Source organism: Hemicordylus capensis, chromosome 2 (assembly GCF_027244095.1).
Source record: "Hemicordylus capensis ecotype Gifberg chromosome 2, rHemCap1.1.pri, whole genome shotgun sequence".
NCBI classification, from domain to species: Eukaryota; Metazoa; Chordata; class Lepidosauria; order Squamata; family Cordylidae; genus Hemicordylus; species Hemicordylus capensis.
In genome coordinates, this window is record NC_069658.1 from 426501726 (window position 1) to 426521793 (window position 20068).

The following is a 20068-nucleotide window of genomic DNA, read 5'->3' on the forward strand; positions in this document are numbered from 1 at the left end:
TCTGGATCCTTTCACTGAAAGAAGTACAGTGGGGTGGTTGCCTGGGAGAGGGCCTTCTTACTCATGGCACCAAAGCTGTGCAACTCCCTCTGAGGCAAACTTGCTTCTTCTCCTCCCTGTTAGTTTTGGTTGTTGGGTGAAATCTCTCTTCTGTCAGAGGGCACCTGGGGCCCTCTGAGTTTGGAGGGATCTTCTTCCATGACTGTGTTAACTGTTTTTTTGTTTTTCCTTCTGCTGGTTTTTGGTCAGTTTATCACAGTATATATATGACTGAGTTCTTGATTTTCTGTTTTGTCATTTTACTATTACTATATATTTACTTTATAGTTTTTAATGTTGTTAGCTTCCTTTTGAATCCTTCAGCTCAAAAAGGTGGGCCGCATATTTTAGTAAACAAACAAGCCTAGATTCATATGGAGATCTGGAGTAGCACCCCTCTACTGTTGGAAGGTAGTGACTGAAATGGCTCTGAAGCAAGAGACATGTTGACACACCAGCTGCCTGTGGCTTCTGCTTGGGTGCTATAGCAGACAGACAAGCAAAGGAATTCCATTTGGTGAGGGGAAAGGCAGCCTGCTCTTCTGTTTAGGAACAGAAAGGCAGCTACGTTGCTGGCATCACTGGTGTGGGTTTAGCAGTCCTCTCCATTAGCTGTTTGGATGAATGGGTGACCAGAGTCTCCTTGCAATGCATGGATAGTGGGGATCTGATATGTTCCCTGAGCACATCTAATGCCTTCCAAATAAGCACCCTGTGTTTGTGCACCTATGATGGGGGTTATTAAACCTCCTATGGACAATAGAGGCAATAAGGCTATAAGCTTTTTGACACTGATGGGAGGAACCTATGGCTAAAACAGAGTGATGTGTGCATCTAACAGGGCACAACCCGTGTGCAAGAGGAGCCAAGGAAGAAAACATGTCTGTGCTTTTGATTTTGTGTGAGGAGATGCTGAGTGGTTCCAGGTGCAGCCTGCCTTCCCCCATGTTGTTTGAAAGGCTGTTGGAAAGAAAAGGATTTTCAGGATATCTCAAGATCCTCATGTGGAACAGAACTGAAAAGTAGTATTCGAGGACTGTGAAATTATGGTTTTGTTTACAAATGGAGTGGTGTGGGGAGTGTAGATTCCTGAGTCCTCCCTGGATGAAGAAATATTGTCTTTATAAACAGTCCCTTTTGAAGTCACTGGGTGTGTTTAGTCCCTTAAGTTTTTTATGGGGTTAGAGCTGTCTGTTTTATGGAACAGTTTTGAAGCCAGTTGGGCTTCCTAGCAGTTGTGTACTTTGTAGAAAGGCTGAAGATAGGAGTGAGAAAGCACTTGCTCTGGGAACAGGGGGTCATTTCGAATTGCAGGAGCTGTAGCGCTGATTGACACAATCAGAAAAAGGTGTGGGATAGCCCTCCTAAGATTGTACCATTCCAAAATGCACGGAGGGGTTGTGTATAAATATAGTATTCTATTCCTTTCCATAGAAAGAGTATGTTGGAGAAAGAGGGTTCTGGTTTAGTCTTCTCTGTCCTGTGGAAGTTTTGTGGCAGAGAACTCAAATACATGATTTCCCACCTGCAGTGGTACAGCCTAAGGCAGACTGCAGAAATGCTTTTTCTGAACATGTTGGTCAACCCCTGCTAACTAGACACAGAGGTGTTTTTAAAACTGGTGGCTTTCCCATAATGAGCAGGGTAGAAGCAGTTGTCCCTATTCAACCCAGCATAGTGTGTCTCTGGTGGCTGTTGCTGGCGTTTCCCTTTATTTTTTTCAAAATTTTGTTTTTTACTGTGAGCCCACATGGGCAAGGAACCATTTTCTCATACATTTTGCTATGTATTACCTTGTTTATTGAAAGGCAATACATATATATTTTAATACAGTAGTAAATATGAGAAAAGGATATTGATGCAGCATAAGGAAGCAAGGCCCTAATTCCTGGCCCTAGTTACTGCCTGTACCAGGCTGTTGAAATAATAGCCTAAAAACTATCTCCCTGTTCTGCTCCCCGTTATGAAAAGCAATACCACTTTTGCTGTTAGTTTGGACATGTCACTAACAGTCATTCAGAACTGAAGAGAATTTTGTCAAGGGTAATTTTAAATGAAGTTTGGTTAACATTGGACACATCCTTGACAGTGAAGTGAGCTGTTGGCAAGGAAGAAAGCGATGATGTTCATGCTTGAATTACTTTGGGCAATTTTGTTTGGGTGGGGAGAATGACTGTGCACATATGCTGAAAAGTGACTGTGAAACTTCCTGGGCGCACAGTAAAACAAGAGCCCGTGTCTGTCCCAAATTCAGTATTTCCCTTCTGATCTTTATATGCTTTTTTCCAGCATTACAGTTAGAGACTATCATTTTACCTGTGGGAAAAGTTTGCTTTTAAAGCGAATAAGACTAACAGTGCCTACCTTCAGAGAGAAACTTGTGTTCTCTGCGTCTCTGTGAGTCACTGATCTGGGCGTGCCTGCTGATTTAGGAGCTTAGTTTAGTGACTCGTGCAGAGATGCCATGGTTGGCCTCCTCTGAGCATGAGTAATTCTGCTGCAGCTCTGCACTGGGTGTAATGGAGCGATCTAGTCATGCCCAATGAAGTTCATGCAGCAGAATGAATTGCCCACAGTGGAGACTGATTAGAAGGGGCATGGCCAGGAAAGTGAATTGTGCAACATTTCAGAGGTCGATGCCTCTGTGGGTAGGGGGTGCTTTAGATTCACAGGAGTCTTTCATAATTTGATTTACTCCTTATTGCACATGGTCTAGCAAATACTACCTAGAGTTTTCGACACACTCTCACTGGTGCCCCATTTTACCTCTCAGTGTGTGAAGTTTAGGCTGGGTCTGTACACATAGAGCAGAATGAGGTAGGGGTTAGCATGCTGAAGTAGCATCATGGCCTGAACACTACAGGCTGAGGGAGATACTTTTAAAATTGATTGATTGATTGAAACATTTTTATACCACCCAAAACTTACGTCTCTGGGCAGTTTACAACAAAATAAAAACAAAGTAAAACACTCGTTAAGACAAAAATGGGGGGGGGGGACACAAGCACATTACAACAATTTAAAAATTTTTAAATAATATTTTAAAACAGCATTAAAACCATTAAAACAACATTAATTAAAAGCCTGGGTGAAGAGATGTGTTTTTAAAGACTTTTTAAAAGCTATCAGAGATGGGGAGGCTCTTATTTCACTAGGGAGCGCATTCCAAAGCCTCGGGGCAGCAGCGGAGAAGGCTCGTCCCTGCGTGACCACCAGGCAAGCCGATGGCAGCTGCAGACGGACCTCTCCAGCAGATCTCAGTGGGCGGTGGGGTTCATGCAGAAGAAGGCGTTCCCTTAAATACCCAGGGCCCAAACTGTTTAGGGCTTTATAGGTTATAACTAGCACCTTGTATTTTGCCCAGAAACATGCTCCCTGAATGCTCTCTATCTAAGAAAACTCCCTGAAAATGGAAAACTGGCAAAGCAAGGTTCTATCCCAGCCTGCTATGCTGGTTTCTATTTGCAGGGAGTCATCTTACATAGAGCAGGGATTCTCAACGTTGGGTCCCCAGATGTTATAGGACTTCAACTACCATAATCCCCAGCCCCAGTGGCCTTTGGTTGGGGATTATAGGAGTTGAAGTCCAGTAACATCTGGGGACCCAACACTGAGAATCCTTGACATAGAGGAACGGCGGGGGGAGAGATTCCACCACAGTCCATTCTACTACCTCCTCCTATTGCATGTGTAGATTAGGTCTTAAGAGCATGTTGAAGCAAGGAACCTTCTGCATGGTTTCCCTCTCCCTCTATCAGTTGCTGCAGCCACCCACTATCTTTCTCCTCCTGCCCCTTCCTCCTGGCCTTTCTAGGAGGAATGGAATCTTGTTTCCCCTGAGGGTTTCTTACTTCCTTCCCCCACCCCATACACACTAATGCCCTAAGTGCAGTCCCCTCTCCCACTCCACTGAAGAAAAAAGAAAGAAAGGAAAAGCTCATGTATTATTCTTACAGCCACATTCCCTACAGCATGGAGCAGTTACTGTTCCCTGCCTGTGTGTAAAAAAGAAAGCAGAGGTAGACATCGCTTGGCTGTAACAATGCAGCAAAAAATTGAATACAGCTCTTAGCAGGGTTGGAGAAAAGTCCCAAGTGTCAGGTTCGTTCTTCCCCCTGTAAAGTTGATACTGGCATCTAGGGATTTTAAACATTCTCAGCTGTATGTGGAAAGCTGATTGCTAGAAACCTGAAATAGCTTTCTAGCCTTCTTTGTCCATGGGACCCTTCTTTCCTGATTTGTATCCTGTTTCTCTCTGGCAAAATAAAACTTCAGAACCCTACACTCTACAACACTCTTCCCTTAATATGAATTCAGCCTGTTATTCAGATTGGCTTGAAATCTTGAATTTGCATAATTCAAAAGGTGTGTGTTTTCAAGGGTGATAAATCTAATCCCTCCACCAATTGCGTTAATGTGCCCTTCCTCATAATGGCAAAGTTTGCTGGTTGCTAAGAGACAGTTTCTGGTCACATGTCATTCATCACTATGAGGTGCAGTTAATTGTTGGTTGCTAGGCTGCAGTTTGTTGCTATGGCACTAGCAGCTTATTGGTTTTGGGTAGCATGGTGTTGGTTGCCGTGGTATGGTTTGCTTCTGTGGATGAGTTCCATTGGGATGGTGTTAGTAGCTGTGCCACCAGTTGGCAGTGCATGGTATAGCATGGTTGGTTGTTAGCTGGTTTGTTGCCATAGTCCTGGTGGCTGTAGCTGAATCTGGCATTGCCTTCTGATTGTGGCATCTGTGGTGGGACTCATACAATCCATCCTAGTGAGATGGTTCATTGGCCTCTTTTGTCGATTGCTAGAGCCCTGTAGGTGCTCAAGGGCCAGACTGATTCCTGTGGTCTGGGACTAAGCCTTGGCACTGTAACCTGGGATCAGTTTTAGTCCCCACTCACCAGCCCTGTCCCTAGCTTTCCTCTGGAAGGGCAGGAAAGTTGAAATTACTTTAAAGGGACTGTAGAGGCAAAAAGTGATCAGTGCCTGGAAGAGGGAGCAGCTGGAGACAAGATGGCTGCCTAAGCCATAGGAAGTTGGCAGGGCAACCACTGTTGTCTTAGGTAACATTTCCAGGCTCTCCTTGGGCCTCTTTCCCACCCCATCATCACACATCCCAAGTTGAATATTTACCAGCCAGCTGGCCTTCTTCTTTCCCACCTGTAAATCTTAGCCATGCTGGCATGCTGAGGGGCCATGAGCAGCACTGTTTGTTTGGCAAAGGATCAAGCCAGGCAGATTTATGGCACCTCCCTGTGTGTTTGAAGATGGGACTGTGAGACCAGGGAAGGGCTGTGGTGCGCCTTGTGTTTGTAATGGAACACACATCAGCCTGTGAGAACATTCTCTTCTCAGCTAGTGCAGGGGAATAGAATCTAGTGATTTGGAGCACAGACTATGTAACCATTGTGTCACAAAAGAGGACATAGGAGCAGAGAGGGTACTATCAAAAAGCAAACAAATTTGGCCATATACTTTCATGAGAGAGAGCGAGAGAGCGCTCGCGCACGTGTGTGTTCATGCTACTATGAATGTTTAAAAGGCAGAGACTGACAGCAACTCGTATAGGAATATTAAGAGTCCCTAATGTGTTCCTGAAAATAGAGAGGAGAAGACACTGACTGTGTGGACAAATGATTATTATGCAGTTCGTTATGTAAATTGTTCTCTCACAATGTGCATGCTGGATTAATAACATTCCCTCACAATTATTAACTGTCTCTACATTTTGGAAGTTCACTATAAATGTGTGTGCCATGAATATGTGTTTTGATTGCATGTTGTGAGCACTTAAATGCAGGGTATTTTTCATAAGTCTAAATTATTCATCTTAATGTTTTCTGATCTTTCTCTCTCTCATTTTTTTCTTCTACCTCAGGGTATTGATGATTCTAGTAAAGACAAGTAAGTTCCTTCATCTTACCTCCCTGTTGGGATCCTGGCACCTGGGAGGGAGGCTGTGCCAGTTAGCGCCCCTTTACTTACTATATTGTCTTAGTGTGGGAAGAGATGGATGGAGTCTGCATTGAAAGGCCAGTCTTATGTACTGCCTCCAAGTAATAAAACTAGAACTTTCCCTCCTGCAGCCGAAGCACACAGGAAGCCTTGAACCCCGAAGATGAAGTGGACGAGTTTCTGGGCCGTGCCATTGATGCCCGAAGCATTGACCAGCTGCGGAAGGATCATGTCAAGCGTTTCCTGCTCACTTTCCAGAAACCTGACTTGGAGAGAAAGGTACTTCTCTTTGCTGCTACAGCCTCTAGGCTTCAAATTGGAACCAAATCCTGTGCCTCTCTGCTCCTCTCTACAACCAGAGGACTACCACCCCTTGGTAATTCCTCCTCTTTTCTCCTTCCGCCCTGTAGTATTCCAAGAAGGTGGATACCCGTTTTGGGGGTTACGTCGCTTGCACTGTCCTGGTCTTCTGCTTCATTTGCTGTATTCAGATTGTCATCTTCCCGCAGTGAGTGACACATATGCAAGAGTACGTTCACAGTGTACTCTTTCTACAAACATGCATGCACACACATACACAGTGAAGATTTATGCAACACACATACCCAGTATATGCAATGGACATGCACACTACACCTCTTCAGCAAACACATGAATGTGTATTATAGTGATAGGCACCATGTACATACTCATGTGAGCTACATAGTACACCTCTGTTCTTGTACAGACCTGTGCAATGCACATACCATGGTGTGCAACCTGAAGCCATGCTGCACCTCCATGCCACTGATTCCTAATTAAAGCAGCTCATCATACTCCAGAGGAAGCTGAGGAAACCTCAAGGTCATAACTGTGCCTGAACCAGTGGGCCACCATTTGAAGTAGCTTAACAGAAGCCAAAAATCTATTCTTCATTCACTTAACCAACTCTGACTTATTTGCTCCCACAACTGTTCCCGAGAGACTGTTGCAGAATTCCAGTTGAGTAGTAAGCAGGGAGTGTATTACACAGTGCCCACCTTGGCATATAGTCACTCTGTAATGACACTCCAGGTCTCCCACCCCATGTATTGGTCCTGTCCGCTTGATGTGGGATTAGGAGTGCAGATACCATAGATCAGCATTGTACAAGAGGGTCATAAGCTAGGCTGAATGAGACTGATGGTTTGAGAACATCATGAAATATTCTGCCATGGTACATGGGAAGGAGTACAGGGATACAAAGCTTGCAGTGCAATCCTATGCATCTTTATTTGGAAGTAAGTCCCACTATGTCCAGTGGTACTTACTTGCAAGTAAGTGTTCTTAGGATTGCAGTCTTAATGGGGTAGTTTTTAGTACTTTGAGATGCATCCTTATGCCAAAAAAAAAAAAAAAAAAAAGAGGGGAAGGTTATTTCTTAGAAAGCAAAACTGGTCCTGATAATAGGAGGTAACTACAAGTGAAAAAGCAGATCAATTTGACACCTCCAGTCCTCTCTTATAAATGGCACAGCAATACAAAACAGAAGACCAAAAAAGCTGTTGTAATATAGTTAGGAAAACCACGAATATCATATATTCAGAACAGGTGGGTGGTGAAAAAGCACTACTGGTAGTGTCTTGATTGGTGAGGCTGACCCTGCTCCATCTCCCCACAGCTCCCCCCTGATGCTTAGTGCCTACATCAGCATCTTCGTCATCCTGGCCGGTATCCTCTTTGTCTGCGCCATCTACTCCTGTCTTGGCGTGAGTGACTCTCTCTTCATTGGGACCCTGTATGAATGACCCCTGATATGACCCAAGTAATCCCCTGCTCCTGCTTCCACCATCCCCCAGACTGAACATGCCTCTTTGCTTTGAATGTGTGTAACTTGGATGTGTTTGGTTCCATGTGGAGCACATGGTGTTTAGCCGCGGTTTCTTCTTGGCCTCTTGAGGCTTTGATTTCCTCCTTGGCTGAGTGATGGTCATATTGCACTTGTGCCCAATCTGGCTCCTACTAAATAGAGGGATGGGGTGAAGGAAGGCCAGCCAAGTGAGTAGCTGGCAACAGGAGCAGAAACTCCAAATTGCCCAAGCTAATAAGCAAATTTTGAGCTGGGAGGTTTTATAGGGATCTCAGTATTGTCTTCTGACCTGCTCTGGCCTCCTGCAGCTTGCTTTACTGATCTCCCTGCAATTTCCGCCTTTGAACAGAGCAAGGTGGTGATGCACAGCCTAAATCGCCATGTGATATTTCCCAGGTTCAGGACCTGCTGTGGCTTTGAGTCTTGACACCTGGTTTGGTTCTAACCAGGCTGGTGAAGATGGAATTTGCTGCTGTCCTGTGGTTCAGGAGCTGGCCAATTTCAGTCTCCTAGCCCTAAGAGGTGGGGATGGTGGTAATTTCAAGGGTCTCTCTATCTCACACCATCTTTTCATGACTTCCCACAGCCCTTCCCAGCCACCTTGCAGCGTGTCTCCCGCAAGATCATCCAATCCCGAACCAACAGCACAATCGCCGGTGTTGCTGCTATCCTGCTTGTCTTTGTCTCTGCTTTCGTTAACATGGTATGAGGGGCAGGGAGGGAAAATGAGGCTTAAGTTGGGTCTGTGTAGTAGATCTTGTAGCCAAGCCTTGAGGAGCGGGGACAGGTCAGAACCTGGTCTGAAGAAGTCAGGAAAAAGCATACTTAAGGCTGGAGAGGGATGATAATTTCATAAGAGAGCTGAAAGTGGTTTGAGAGAAGTCGTGTTTCCACATGTGCATATGCACGAGCAGGGGTGTAGCTATAATTGAATGGGGGTGGGGGTGGGGATGTCCTTGGGTCTCTGAGGGAGAGGGGGCCTGACAAATAGTTGTTCGCTCTGCCCCTCCTGCCTCTCTGAAGAAAAAGGCAGGGAGGTGGGGGTGGGGGCAGGACCTGTCCTCACTTTTTGTCCCAGAACTCCCTCCAGTTTCAATACACCCCTGTGTGCATGCACATACGTGCCTGTTCGTTCTCTCTTTCCCTCCTCTTGTTCTACTGCCTCCTCAGGTCAAACAGTTTATTGCAGGCTTTTGAACTGATACAAAAAATCGGGCTGAGATATGGATGAACATTTTTGAGTAGTTCTACTGAAACTTAAAGGCAAGCTAAGAATTTCTTAACTTGTTCTGTTAATGTCAACGGAACTACTTTAAAGCATTTTCCTTGGTATATCTGCCGCTGTTTACCTGGGGCAAAGTGGGACCAGTGTGCATCTCATGAGCAGCAGTCCTGTTTCCAGCTTGCCTTCAGCTCTCTGAAGAACCTTTTATCTCTAGCCTTCAAGTCATTGCAGGGGGTTGAGGGCTGTGGACGTATCCCTTCTGCCATAAGCCTGAGAGGCTGGGATCAGGTTGCTGCAGAGCAATGGAGTAGCAGTGGTTTCCCTGTCAGCCCTTCATAGTCAGACATTTTTCCCCCCCTCAACCCAGTTTGCTTGCAGCCGGATCCAGCTCAGAGACTGCGCTACCAGTTTGCTCAACATGACTTCAGCTGACGTGACGTCTTGCCATCTCCGTGCCCTCAACTTCTCATTGGCATCTGATGCTTTGCCCTGCCAGGGAAATGGTGCTTCTACCTGCAACTTCCCCGAGGTAAGTACACCTCTAAAAGGTTCAGTGTGGGGAAGCTGGCTCTGATTGACGCATGAGAATGGAAGTGGGCCTATGAGTGGAGCTCTTTTTTTTCTGTGAAAAATTTATACCCGATTCTTCAGCCCAAAGGGTTCTCAGAGTGGCTAACATTGGTCAAAAGGGCAATTAAACAACACCATTAAAGCTAAATAAATAAGATGAAAAACCAAAGCCAATATCCTGCTAGGTTAAAAAATTAGGCCTAAAATGGAAGATCTAAAAGATATGAACAATTGAAAGTCTTCATCTGGTATCAAAAGGACATCATTTGCCACCAGGTGAGTCTCCCTGTAGCAGATGTTCCAAAGATAGGGCACCACCACTAGAAAGGCCTTGCCTTGAGTAACCACCTTGCCTCTAACACTTAGAAGACCCAAAGAAGGGCCTCCAAGGAAGACCTTAACATTTGGGCAGGTTTGTATGTAGGATGGTGGTCCTTGAATTACCCTGGTCCTAAGCCATTTAAGGCTTTAAAGGTTCAAATTAGCACTTTGAATTGTGTCTGGAAACAGAACAGGAGCCACTGAAACTTTGTTAAAACTACTGAGAGATGTTCTCTACACCCATTCCAGTCAGCCTTTTTAGTGCTTTATTTTGAACCAGCCTCAGTTTCCAAACTGTTATCAGAGGTATCCCCATACACTGTAATCCAAACATAATGTTACCAAAGCTCAGCTAACTTGTTTGTTCCTTACTGTTGAAAGTCTTCTCCTCTCCCCCTGCTGCCCCCCAAAGTGGGGAATGCCTTGATAGCTGGGGGTGGCGGTAGATCTGTCTGTGCCTTTGAGGCTGCTCAGATTTGAAAAAATGACTTGGGAAGAGGTATCTGTAGAATAAGGGCCCTATTTGATCAGACCAAGGCCCATCGAGTCCAGAGTCATGGTTCATGCAGTGGTCAGCCAGAGGCTTCTGGGAAGTATACTGGTGGAGCATGAGGACAGCAATATCCTTCCTTGGCTGGTATTCATTGACATTTTGCCTCTGAACTTGGAGATTCCATTTAAAACTCATGGCAGGAAATGGGGCTGTATTGTAGCTCAGAGGAAGAGCATCCCTGGCATCTCCAGGTAGGGATGTGCACAGAACCGGCGGGGGTGGGACAACCATAAGGTCAGGGGAGGGTACCCTTACCCCGCTCTCGGCTTCCCCCCTGCTGGCGCTCCGTTTGTAAACACCTCGTCAGGGCGGCTGCATACCTCCCTGCTGCCCTGCCCCCTCCTTGGCCGGAAGTGCTGGGTTGCCCTGACGGGGTCTTTACAAACAGAGTGCCAGTGGGGGGGGGAAAGCAGAGGGAGGGGTAAGGGCACCCTCCTTCGCCCTTAAAGTTGTCCCACCCACCTCCGCCTTGGAGCCTCCAAACCGGCCAGTGTTCAAACCTGTTCAGAGGCCCGTAAAAGGGCCTCCCAACAGGTCCGTGCACATCCCTACCTCTAGGTAGGGCTAGAGAGCCATTGCCAGTCAATGTAGACCAGGGCTGGGGAACCTTGGCCCTCCAGCTGTTGTTGAACTACAACTCCCATCATCCTCAGCCACCATGATTGTGGCTGGGGATGGCAGGAGTTGTAGTTCAACAACAGCTGGAGGGCCAAGGTTCCCCACACCTGCTGCAGACAATACCGAGCTAGATGGACCAATGCTCTGACTTGCTGTAAGGCAGCTTTCTGTGTTCCAATGGCCACTGATCAGCCTCTCCTCCATGAATGTGTCCTAACCTCCTTTTCAAGCCAGTCGCCATTGCTGTATGTCACTGATGTGTGGAGGAGGGCGGTGGGGGGACTGCCCTTGTCATGAGGGGATGAGTGTGGGTTTCTGGGAGGTTGTTTGACTTCTTTAAAGGGAGGACCTGACATCTTTCCCTTCCTCCTTGCAGTACTTCACCTACTCGGTGCTGCTGAGTCTGCTGGCCTGCTCTGTCTTCCTGCACATCAGCAGCCTTGGGAAGCTTGTGCTGCTGGTGGGGATGGAGGCTGTGTACCTGGCCCTGGCTGAGGGCCCCCAGGGAGTGCTGTTCAGAAACTACGACTTGCTAGTGGTTGCTAATGCCCTGTAAGATTTGTCCCTCTCTCTCCCTCTTCTCCCTTCAGGTGGACTTGGGGAAACACTAGCCTTACTCCTGGACCCAAAAGTTCTCTGAGTAGCTAAAGGGGGATTATTTATTATGTGTTTTATTGCCCCTGGTACAAGCCAATTAGAGATAAGACTTTAAGACAGATGATTAACAGCTTTAAGCATTCTGTTATGGAATGTTTGATATTTCTTTTGGCAAATGTAGTCCTTTATGTTACCCACCAGGTTGCTATTTTTGCCGCCTTGTCTCTGAAAAAGAGAAAAATATGTACTAGCAGAAGGCACTGTTCTAAACTATAATTTCTGTTTCATTAGGATGATTATTTGTTTGTGAGATATGGTAATTGTAGTATGTACTTGTTGGTTTCTCTTTGTTATGACCTGTGGTTTACAACATTAAAGTTTTGAGTGACTGACTCGCTAAAGGGGGGAGGGTCCTCCAGTCTGCCCTCTTCCATGACGCCTTCAGAATTAACTTCCCCAAATGGTGAGATATACTACCATGAGTAACTGGGAAGTGAGATGCCCACCTACAGGCCTTAATTATAAATCATAATTGTATATAGGGCTGTCACATTTACACAGTGCTTGACAAAGTAATATAAACAAAAGCTATATACCTGCCCCAAGGCAGGTACCTCTCTCTAAAGAGGAAGGGATTGTGATTTGAAAGGGAGGGAGGGATGACACTGTGTGGGTGTTCTGAAGAGTCTTTATGCACACGAAGCAGCAGAGAGAATGGGCGGAGCCATTTTGGTAAAGAGGAGACCGTTGGGTGGTTGAGGGCCAACTGCACACAGTACTCCTGTGTGTAGTTAATTTTTTCCTCCAGTGTTTTTACAAAATGCAGCCAAAGAGAATGCACTCTGGAGTGGAAGATCAGCACACAAGGGAGGAGAGGGGCTTCTTAATCCCAGGAGAGGGGCATTTTTAGCAGAAAAGCACCCATTTCCCTCAGTGTTAAGAAGTCTCTTTCTCCTGTAGTAGTCTTCTGCTCCCAGGCTGCAGCCTCTGCAGCACCATTAGGGTGGAAAAAAAAGAAAAATGTTGGGGGTGGGCGGAAGCCATGAGGGACTAAGCATCTCCTATAGTTTGACTCTGTGGATAATAAAATATGGAGGAGCAAAGGTCATGGGGTGAAGAATGATGAGGATATGTGGGTAGAGATACAAGGTCATGGAGAGCTTGAAAGGATTTTGTGGCTGGATGTGGGAAGCCTGTGGCTTGAGGGGAAGGTCAGCATATGATCTGAGCCAGAGATGTGAGCAATTTTGGCAGCAGAGTTCTAGATAAAGATTAGAGGACTGAGGGGTGAAAACAGCGGTCCAGGTTGGAACTGGTCAAACTAGATGATGGCCAGAGTGTGTGCCAGAGTTTTAAGTGGTGTGGTGGTGTAGAGGAAGGGCTGTATTTTTGCAGTATTAGTTGGTAGGAATAGCATAATTTGGGAAGGAAAGGAAGAGGAAACAAATATGCAGAGGGACCCCCCTGCTGAGCATCAAGCTCTCTGCGAAGCTCCAGAATCCTGCATTTAATCTGTATTTTGATGCAGTCTTGGCTTTACAGCTATCGGCTCCCCCCACCCCCAAAGTATTGCAGTGTGGGGTGGAAAGGATTTGCATTGGGTTACTTGGCACCTTTCTCAGACAACCAAACCTCTTCTCTTTCCCTCTCCACAACAGGTCAGCTTTCAATGAGACCCAGGGTGGCCAAGGCTGGTGAGTAGAAACAGATATGAGCTGAATGAAACAATATGTTGGGTGGGAGAAGGGGACAAGGAGGATGTCTAGAGACTGAAAGGAGTACAGTCATCCCTTACCAACCACTAGGATTCTGTTCTGGTAAAACCTTGCCGTTGGCAAATGCGTGGTTGGCAAGGCATAAAAGTCTCTGGGAAACATGGGGTAAGGGGAACCATGACTGCAAAAATACCTAAAACTAAAGGGGAAAATAAAATAAAAAATTCTAAAAAATCCTGTAATATCTTCAAGAGTCACAAGAAGAATGAGCAGATCAAACCTATGGAAAAAAATTTGAACACCCCCAAATCACTCAAAGGCATTTTAAATTGGCAAAGGTCAGCAAGGGTCACCAAGAGGAATGAGCAGATCAAACCTCTGAACCCCCCAAAATTGTAGGAACCCCCCCTCACTAAAAAACCTCACCAACCACGGAAACTCGAGTCACAATTTCCTATTCACATATACCCAAAACTGTGGTTGGTAAAACCATGGTTGGTAAAACCACGGTTGGCAAGGGATGACTGTATTGCCAAACTTCTTGGGTGTGGGGGAGGACCGCTTTGGGCTTACTGACTGACATCCTGACTACATTACTCGACAGAATCCAACTGAAATTAAGTAGTCATTTATGCGAACCCGTGAGAGTAGTACTATTGAGTAGCTTTGGCTAACATTCAGAGAATCCAAAATGTGCACGGTGCGTGTGCTCCTACAGAGTGTGTCATGAGAATCGGGAAGAAGTTGTGATCTTGGATTGGCAGTGCACCAACCTGACATTTACTCAAGACTGACAACCTGAGTTCAGATCTAAGATTACCATTCCTGGGTAAATACAGGTGAAACTCGGAAAATTAGAATATCGTGCAAAAGTCCATTAATTTCAGTAATGCAAATTAAAAGGTGAAACTGATATATGAGACAGACACATTACATGCAAAGCGAGATAAGTCAAGCCTTAATTTGTTATAATTGTGATGATCATGGTGTACAGCTCATGAAAACCCCAAATCCACAATCTCAGAAAATTAGAATATTACATGGAACCAAGAAGACAAGGATTGAAGAATAGAACAATATCGGACCTCTGAAAAGTATACAGTGTACTGTGCTTGATTGGCCAGCAAACTCGCCTGACCTGACCCCATAGAGAATCTATGGGGCATTGCCAAGAGAAGGATGAGAGACATGAGACCAAACAATGCAGAATTGCTGAAGGCCGCTAATGAAGCATCCTGGTCTTCCATAATACCTCATCAGTGCCACAGGCTGATAGCATCCGTGCCACGCCGCATTGAGGCAGTAATTGCTGCAAAAGGGGCCCAAACCAAGTACTGAATACATATGCATGCTTATACTTTTCAGAGGTCCGATATTGTTCTATTCTTCAATCCTTGTCTTTTTGATTCCATGTAATATTCTAATTTTCTGGGATTGTGGATTTGGGGTTTTCATGAGCTGTACGCCATGATCATCACAATTATAACAAATTAAGGCTTGACTTATCTCGCTTTGCATGTAATGCGTCTGTCTCATATATCAGTTTCCCCTTTTAATTTGCATTACTGAAATTAATGGACTTTTGCATGATATTCTAATTTTCCGAGTTTCACCTGTAAGGTTGGTGTGCTGCCAACCAGAGATTGCCAGCTTTGTTTTTGTGACACACTCCACAGGAATCTAGGATTTCTAGTTACCTGACATTGCTTTGATCGTGAGAACCAGCCCTTTATCTCTACGACTGTGTGTGGTGGGTTAGTCTTTTTGTTTCTCTTTTGATCTTTAGAATGAGACGGGTTGAGTTTGAGGCATTGGTCTCTTGGAGTAAGGCAGAGGGATGGGAAGTTTTTCTTATTTCTCTCAAGGCCTGATCTCTCTTGGTTCTCTTGACCAAATTCCTCTTGGTCTCTTGAGGTTCACTTTGGGAGATTTGTGGTTCTCAAAAGGATTGGATCTTCAAGCAACAGGTTGTGTGTTTAGCCCCATCACTGATTATCATTAGCATTGTCACTCGGCCACTGAAATCTATGCCACAAATTAGTGGTGGCTAATTTGACTCCCATTAATTTCAATTGACTTAGTCTGGATGCTGCCCAGTGTACATGGAGCTTTACACAGTGTAGTATAGGATAGGACAGGTATCTGTTCTGAGGATAGGGTTGCCACATGTCCAGGATTGGGCTGGATAGTCGAGGAGTTGGACATCCTGTTCAGGATATAAGAAGAGTAACAACCCGGACACACAATGTCCAAGAATTTATGCAGGAAGATTGCTTTAATGAATTCTACCAGTTTTTCTGGCATTTCTCTCCAGGTATTGTAGCTACATAGTGTCAGTGTTTAAAAGCCCCATATTCTTACCACCAGTGCTGCTGACTAGTTAGGTTGGCCCTCTGTATTTGGCTCAGTAAACCCCTTTCCTTCCTTTCTGGATCATCTCTGTACTGGATCATATTAAAGGGTGGTAGTGGGCCTTTTGTGTTTCTCTGCGAAGTATATGGCCGAGGGTCCCCTTTTCTTTGGTGGTATTGTTGGGGTCCTACTTCTCTCTAGCACACCCATTACCTGGTGCAGCAGCTGCAGTCTTGTGAGGGCCCCTCTTACCCAACAAAACATATCTCCTGTGTCAAGTAGCAAGGAGAAATGCAACAGGACTCAAACCTCAACAGTCTTTCATTGTTGCAACATGAAAGATGAAACTCTGCAGAATCTACCCCCCTCCCCCAGCTACTGCTCCCAAAACTATATGAGTTCCTAAGCCTCTCCTGTGCAAAGAACACTGTAGGGAATCATGCATGAAGCACTCTTTCCAATCCTGGTCAAAAAACCCTAGGGTTTTAAATTCCCCCTCTACCCCAGTTGTGGCCAAGAATTTTCTCTGAATATGACAACCCCTATCTAAGGGACTTCTAATCTAAAAGTAGACTTGAGGGGTGACCTTGGGTCACTCTGTTTTGACACAACCTACATCATAAGTGGTTGTGAAGATAAAACAGAGTGGGGCATCATGTTTGCCATCCTGAGCTCCTTGCAGGAAGAATGGGATAGAAATGTTGTAAATAAGTACAGGAAGGAGAAGGAATGGTAAAGGGGACAAAGGAGAGCAAATGCAATTGGACATAAGTCCTATTGAGCTATTACGTTGTCTGTGTGTGCAGGTGTCTATACTCATGGACATGGGTTTATGTAAACGACTGTACGGGTGTTCATTTAAAAAGTGAACCAGGGTACCTCTATGGAGTGCACTACTGTATGTACATTGAGCATAACACGTCCATAAGTGCTTTTGCTGTGCACAGATTGTACATGCATTAAACAAAAAATGTGAACAGAACTATCTTTGCATGTCATTTCAGTTGGTTACATCAAAAGCTGGGAAAGTGGATTTTGAGGAGGGCCTAGAAATGAGAGGCGGTGGTACCATAGAGTTGTGGGAGAGCATTTCAGACATAAGGGGCAGCAAAGGATAATGGGCAGAAGCTGTTCTTAGAGAGCAGGAGTCTTTCAGGCCCCTCAGGCTGGTAGAGCTGGAGGAATAGAGTCTGTGGGCAGGGCTATATGGAGGTATGAGAGAAGAAATATGCTATCTTTATTCTTGTCTTCTTCACTCTCCCCACCTCCATTTTCTCCTTTCTCCCTATAGTTCTGCAAAGGGGAAAATGGCCCTACAGTATATGACACCAGTCATCCTGGTGCTTTTTGCCTTGGCACTCTATCTGCATGCCCACCAAGTAGAGTCTACAGCCCGTCTAGACTTCCTCTGGAAACAACAGGTAGTGGAAAAAGCAGAGGTGGGATGGGGGAATGGATGTTGAATGTTGCTGTTAGTGCTTACCTTTTGTATTAAACTTGGCATGCCTTCCATAGTTCTGGCAAGGGAGCCCCTGAGCCTCTATTAGCTGCAGTGCAGAGGCAGGCAAGTGCTTTACCTCCGAGATGCTGTTACCTGTAAATGCAATCAAGGGCAACAGAGGTTGGCAATCCTTCGTATAGGAACTCTGGAGAATGCTATGCTGGTTTCATCTGAAAATTAGACCAAAGAGGGTGGAAGAGAGAGTCCCAGCCGATCTTCCCGATATTGCCCTAACTGGAGGAAAATATGAATTAATTCCATCTTACTGTATGTGTCTTGTGTAGTGATACAAAAATACATACAAACATAAAATGTTATAGAAACATAGTAATGAGGACTGCCTGTTTTAGTAGATTGCAGAAGCATAGTAGTAAAGAGGACTGCCTTTTTTAGTTGGTTCATCAGCCTGATTAGTTGACAAAAACTTTTGGTTAAAAGGTGCCCTTGATTGATTGAACAGTATATGTCAAAAATATTTTTAAAATGCAAATTTAAAAAAAAAATCACTGATGGGTTTCAGAATAATGGGTTAATCCTCTCCATGTTTTACAGGAGAAGAAAATATACAAAATAATTGTATGCACATAATCTATAAAGAGTTCAGAATTCAGCTGATAGTTGACCAGACTTCATATTTGTTTAGCTTGTATGTACATAGAGAGAGGCGGGTGCCTTAAGAAGTTACAGGTCAACATAACTGACATCCTGCTTATTTTCTCCCTCCCCACAACTGGTCCCAGGCTACAAGTGAGAAGGAGGAGATGGAAGAGCTGCAGGCTTACAACCGCCGGCTGCTGCACAACATCTTGCCCAAGGACGTGGCTGCTCACTTCTTGGCCCGCGAGCGCCTCAATGACGAGCTGTACCACCAGTCATGCGAGTGTGTCGCTGTCATGTTTGCTTCGATCAGTAACTTCTCGGAGTTCTACGTCGAGTTAGAAGCCAACAACGAAGGTGTTGAATGTCTGCGGCTGCTCAATGAGATCATTGCTGATTTTGATGAGGTAACTACATATGTTTTTTCTCATGGGGTTGTAGAAGGGGAGGTGCTTGACTAGCAGGAGCCTGGAGATGGGGAGTTTCTCCCCTTGGAGGGTGCTGGAGGAGAGAATGGAGGCAGCATGTTCTATTTTGAATGTGGCTTGCTTTCCTGACTTCTTTTGCAGCAGCACCACTCAAAGTCTTCATGCTGGCTTTGTTGGGTGGATTCACACAGCATGTAGACATGAAGCTGCCTTATACACCTCTTGGTCGCTCTAGCTCAGTATTATCTACACTAACTGGCCGTGGCTTGCCAGGGTTTTCTGAACAGGGTCCTTTCCAACCCAAGGACTGAACCTGGGACGTTTTGCATACAGAACACATATTTTTTCCTCTGTACTAAAGTCCCATCTCCCTACTTGCACCACAGCATACAGGTGAAACTTGAAAAATTAGAATATCGTGCAAAAGTTCATTAATTGCAGTAATGCAAATTAAAAGGTGAAACTGATATATGAGATAGACGCATTACATGCAAAGCGAGATAAGTCAAGCCTTAATTTGTTATAATTGTGATGATCATGGTGTACAGCTCATGAGAACCTCAAATCCACAATCCCAGAAAATTAGAATATTGTGAAAAGGTTCAACAATCTAGGCTCCAAGTGTCCCACTCCAATCAGCTAATCAATCCATAACACCTGCAAAGGGTTCCTGAGCCTTTAAATGGTCTCTCAGTCTGGTACATTAGGAATCACAATCATGGGAAAGACTGCTGACTTGACAGTTGTGCAGAAAACCATCATTGACACCCTCCATAAGGAGGGAAAGCCTCAAAAGGTAATTGCAAAAGAAGTTGGATGTTCCCAAAGTGCTGTATCAAAGCACATTAATAGAAAGTTATGTGGAAGGGAAAAGTGTGGAAGAAAAAGGTGCACAAGCAGCAGGGATGACCGCAGCCTGGAGAGGATTGTCAGGAAAAGGCCATTCAAAAGTGTTGGGGACTTTCACAAGAAGTGGACTGAGGCTGGAGTTAGTGCATCAAGAGCCACCACACACAGACGGATCCTGGACATGGGCTTCAAATGTCGTCTTCCTCTTGTCAAGCCGCTCCTGAACAACAAACAACGTCAGAAGCATCTTACCTGGGCTCAAGAAAAAAAGAACTGGTCTGTTGCTCAGTGGTCCAAAGTCCTCTTTTTGATGAGAGCAACTTTTGCATCTCATTTGGAAACCAAGGACCCAGAGTCTGGAGGAAGAATGGAGAGGCACACAATGCAAGATGCTTGAAGTCCAGTGTGAAGTTTCCACAGTCTGTGTTGATTTGGGGAGCCATGTCATCTGCTGGTGTTGGTCCACTGTGCTTCATTAAGTCCAGGGTCAACGCAGCCATCTATCAGGAGATTTTGGAGCACTTTATGCTTCCTTCCGCAGACGAGCTGTATGGGGATGCTGACTTCATTTTCCAGCAGGACTTGGCACCTGCCCACACTGCCAAAAGTACCAAAACCTGGTTCAATGACCATGGGATTACTGTGCTTGATTGGCCAGCAAACTCGCCTGACCTGAACCCCATAGAGAATCTATGGGGCATTGCCAAGAGAAGGATGAGACCAAACAATGCAGAAGTGCTGAAGGCCGCTATTGAAGCATCCTAGTCTTCCATAATACCTCATCAGTGCCACAGGCTGATAGCATCCATGCCACGCCGCATTGAGGCAGTAATTGCTGCAAAAGGGGCCCAAACCAAGTACTGAATACAGCCCCTGGTGGCGCAGTAAGGAGCCCCTGGTGGTGCAGTGGTAAAAGGAGCC

The 20068-nt window shown here is 45.4% G+C and overlaps 1 protein-coding gene across 5 annotated transcripts in view; it reads left to right on the top strand.

Annotated features, from left to right (window-relative positions):
* Positions 1-20068, top strand: part of ADCY6 (adenylate cyclase 6) — a 69830-nt gene that overhangs the window by 42419 nt on the left and 7343 nt on the right. For all 5 annotated transcript variants that reach the window (XM_053303288.1, XM_053303285.1, XM_053303284.1 and 2 more), the window contains exons 11-20: positions 5917-5942; positions 6125-6272; positions 6404-6501; positions 7633-7720; positions 8408-8524; positions 9414-9575; positions 11485-11660; positions 13364-13399; positions 17064-17193; positions 18014-18277. In XM_053303288.1, coding sequence (XP_053159263.1) covers positions 5917-5942; positions 6125-6272; positions 6404-6501; positions 7633-7720; positions 8408-8524; positions 9414-9575; positions 11485-11660; positions 13364-13399; positions 17064-17193; positions 18014-18277 — 1245 coding nt within the window. The remainder of the gene's footprint in view (positions 1-5916; positions 5943-6124; positions 6273-6403; positions 6502-7632; positions 7721-8407; positions 8525-9413; positions 9576-11484; positions 11661-13363; positions 13400-17063; positions 17194-18013; positions 18278-20068) is intronic.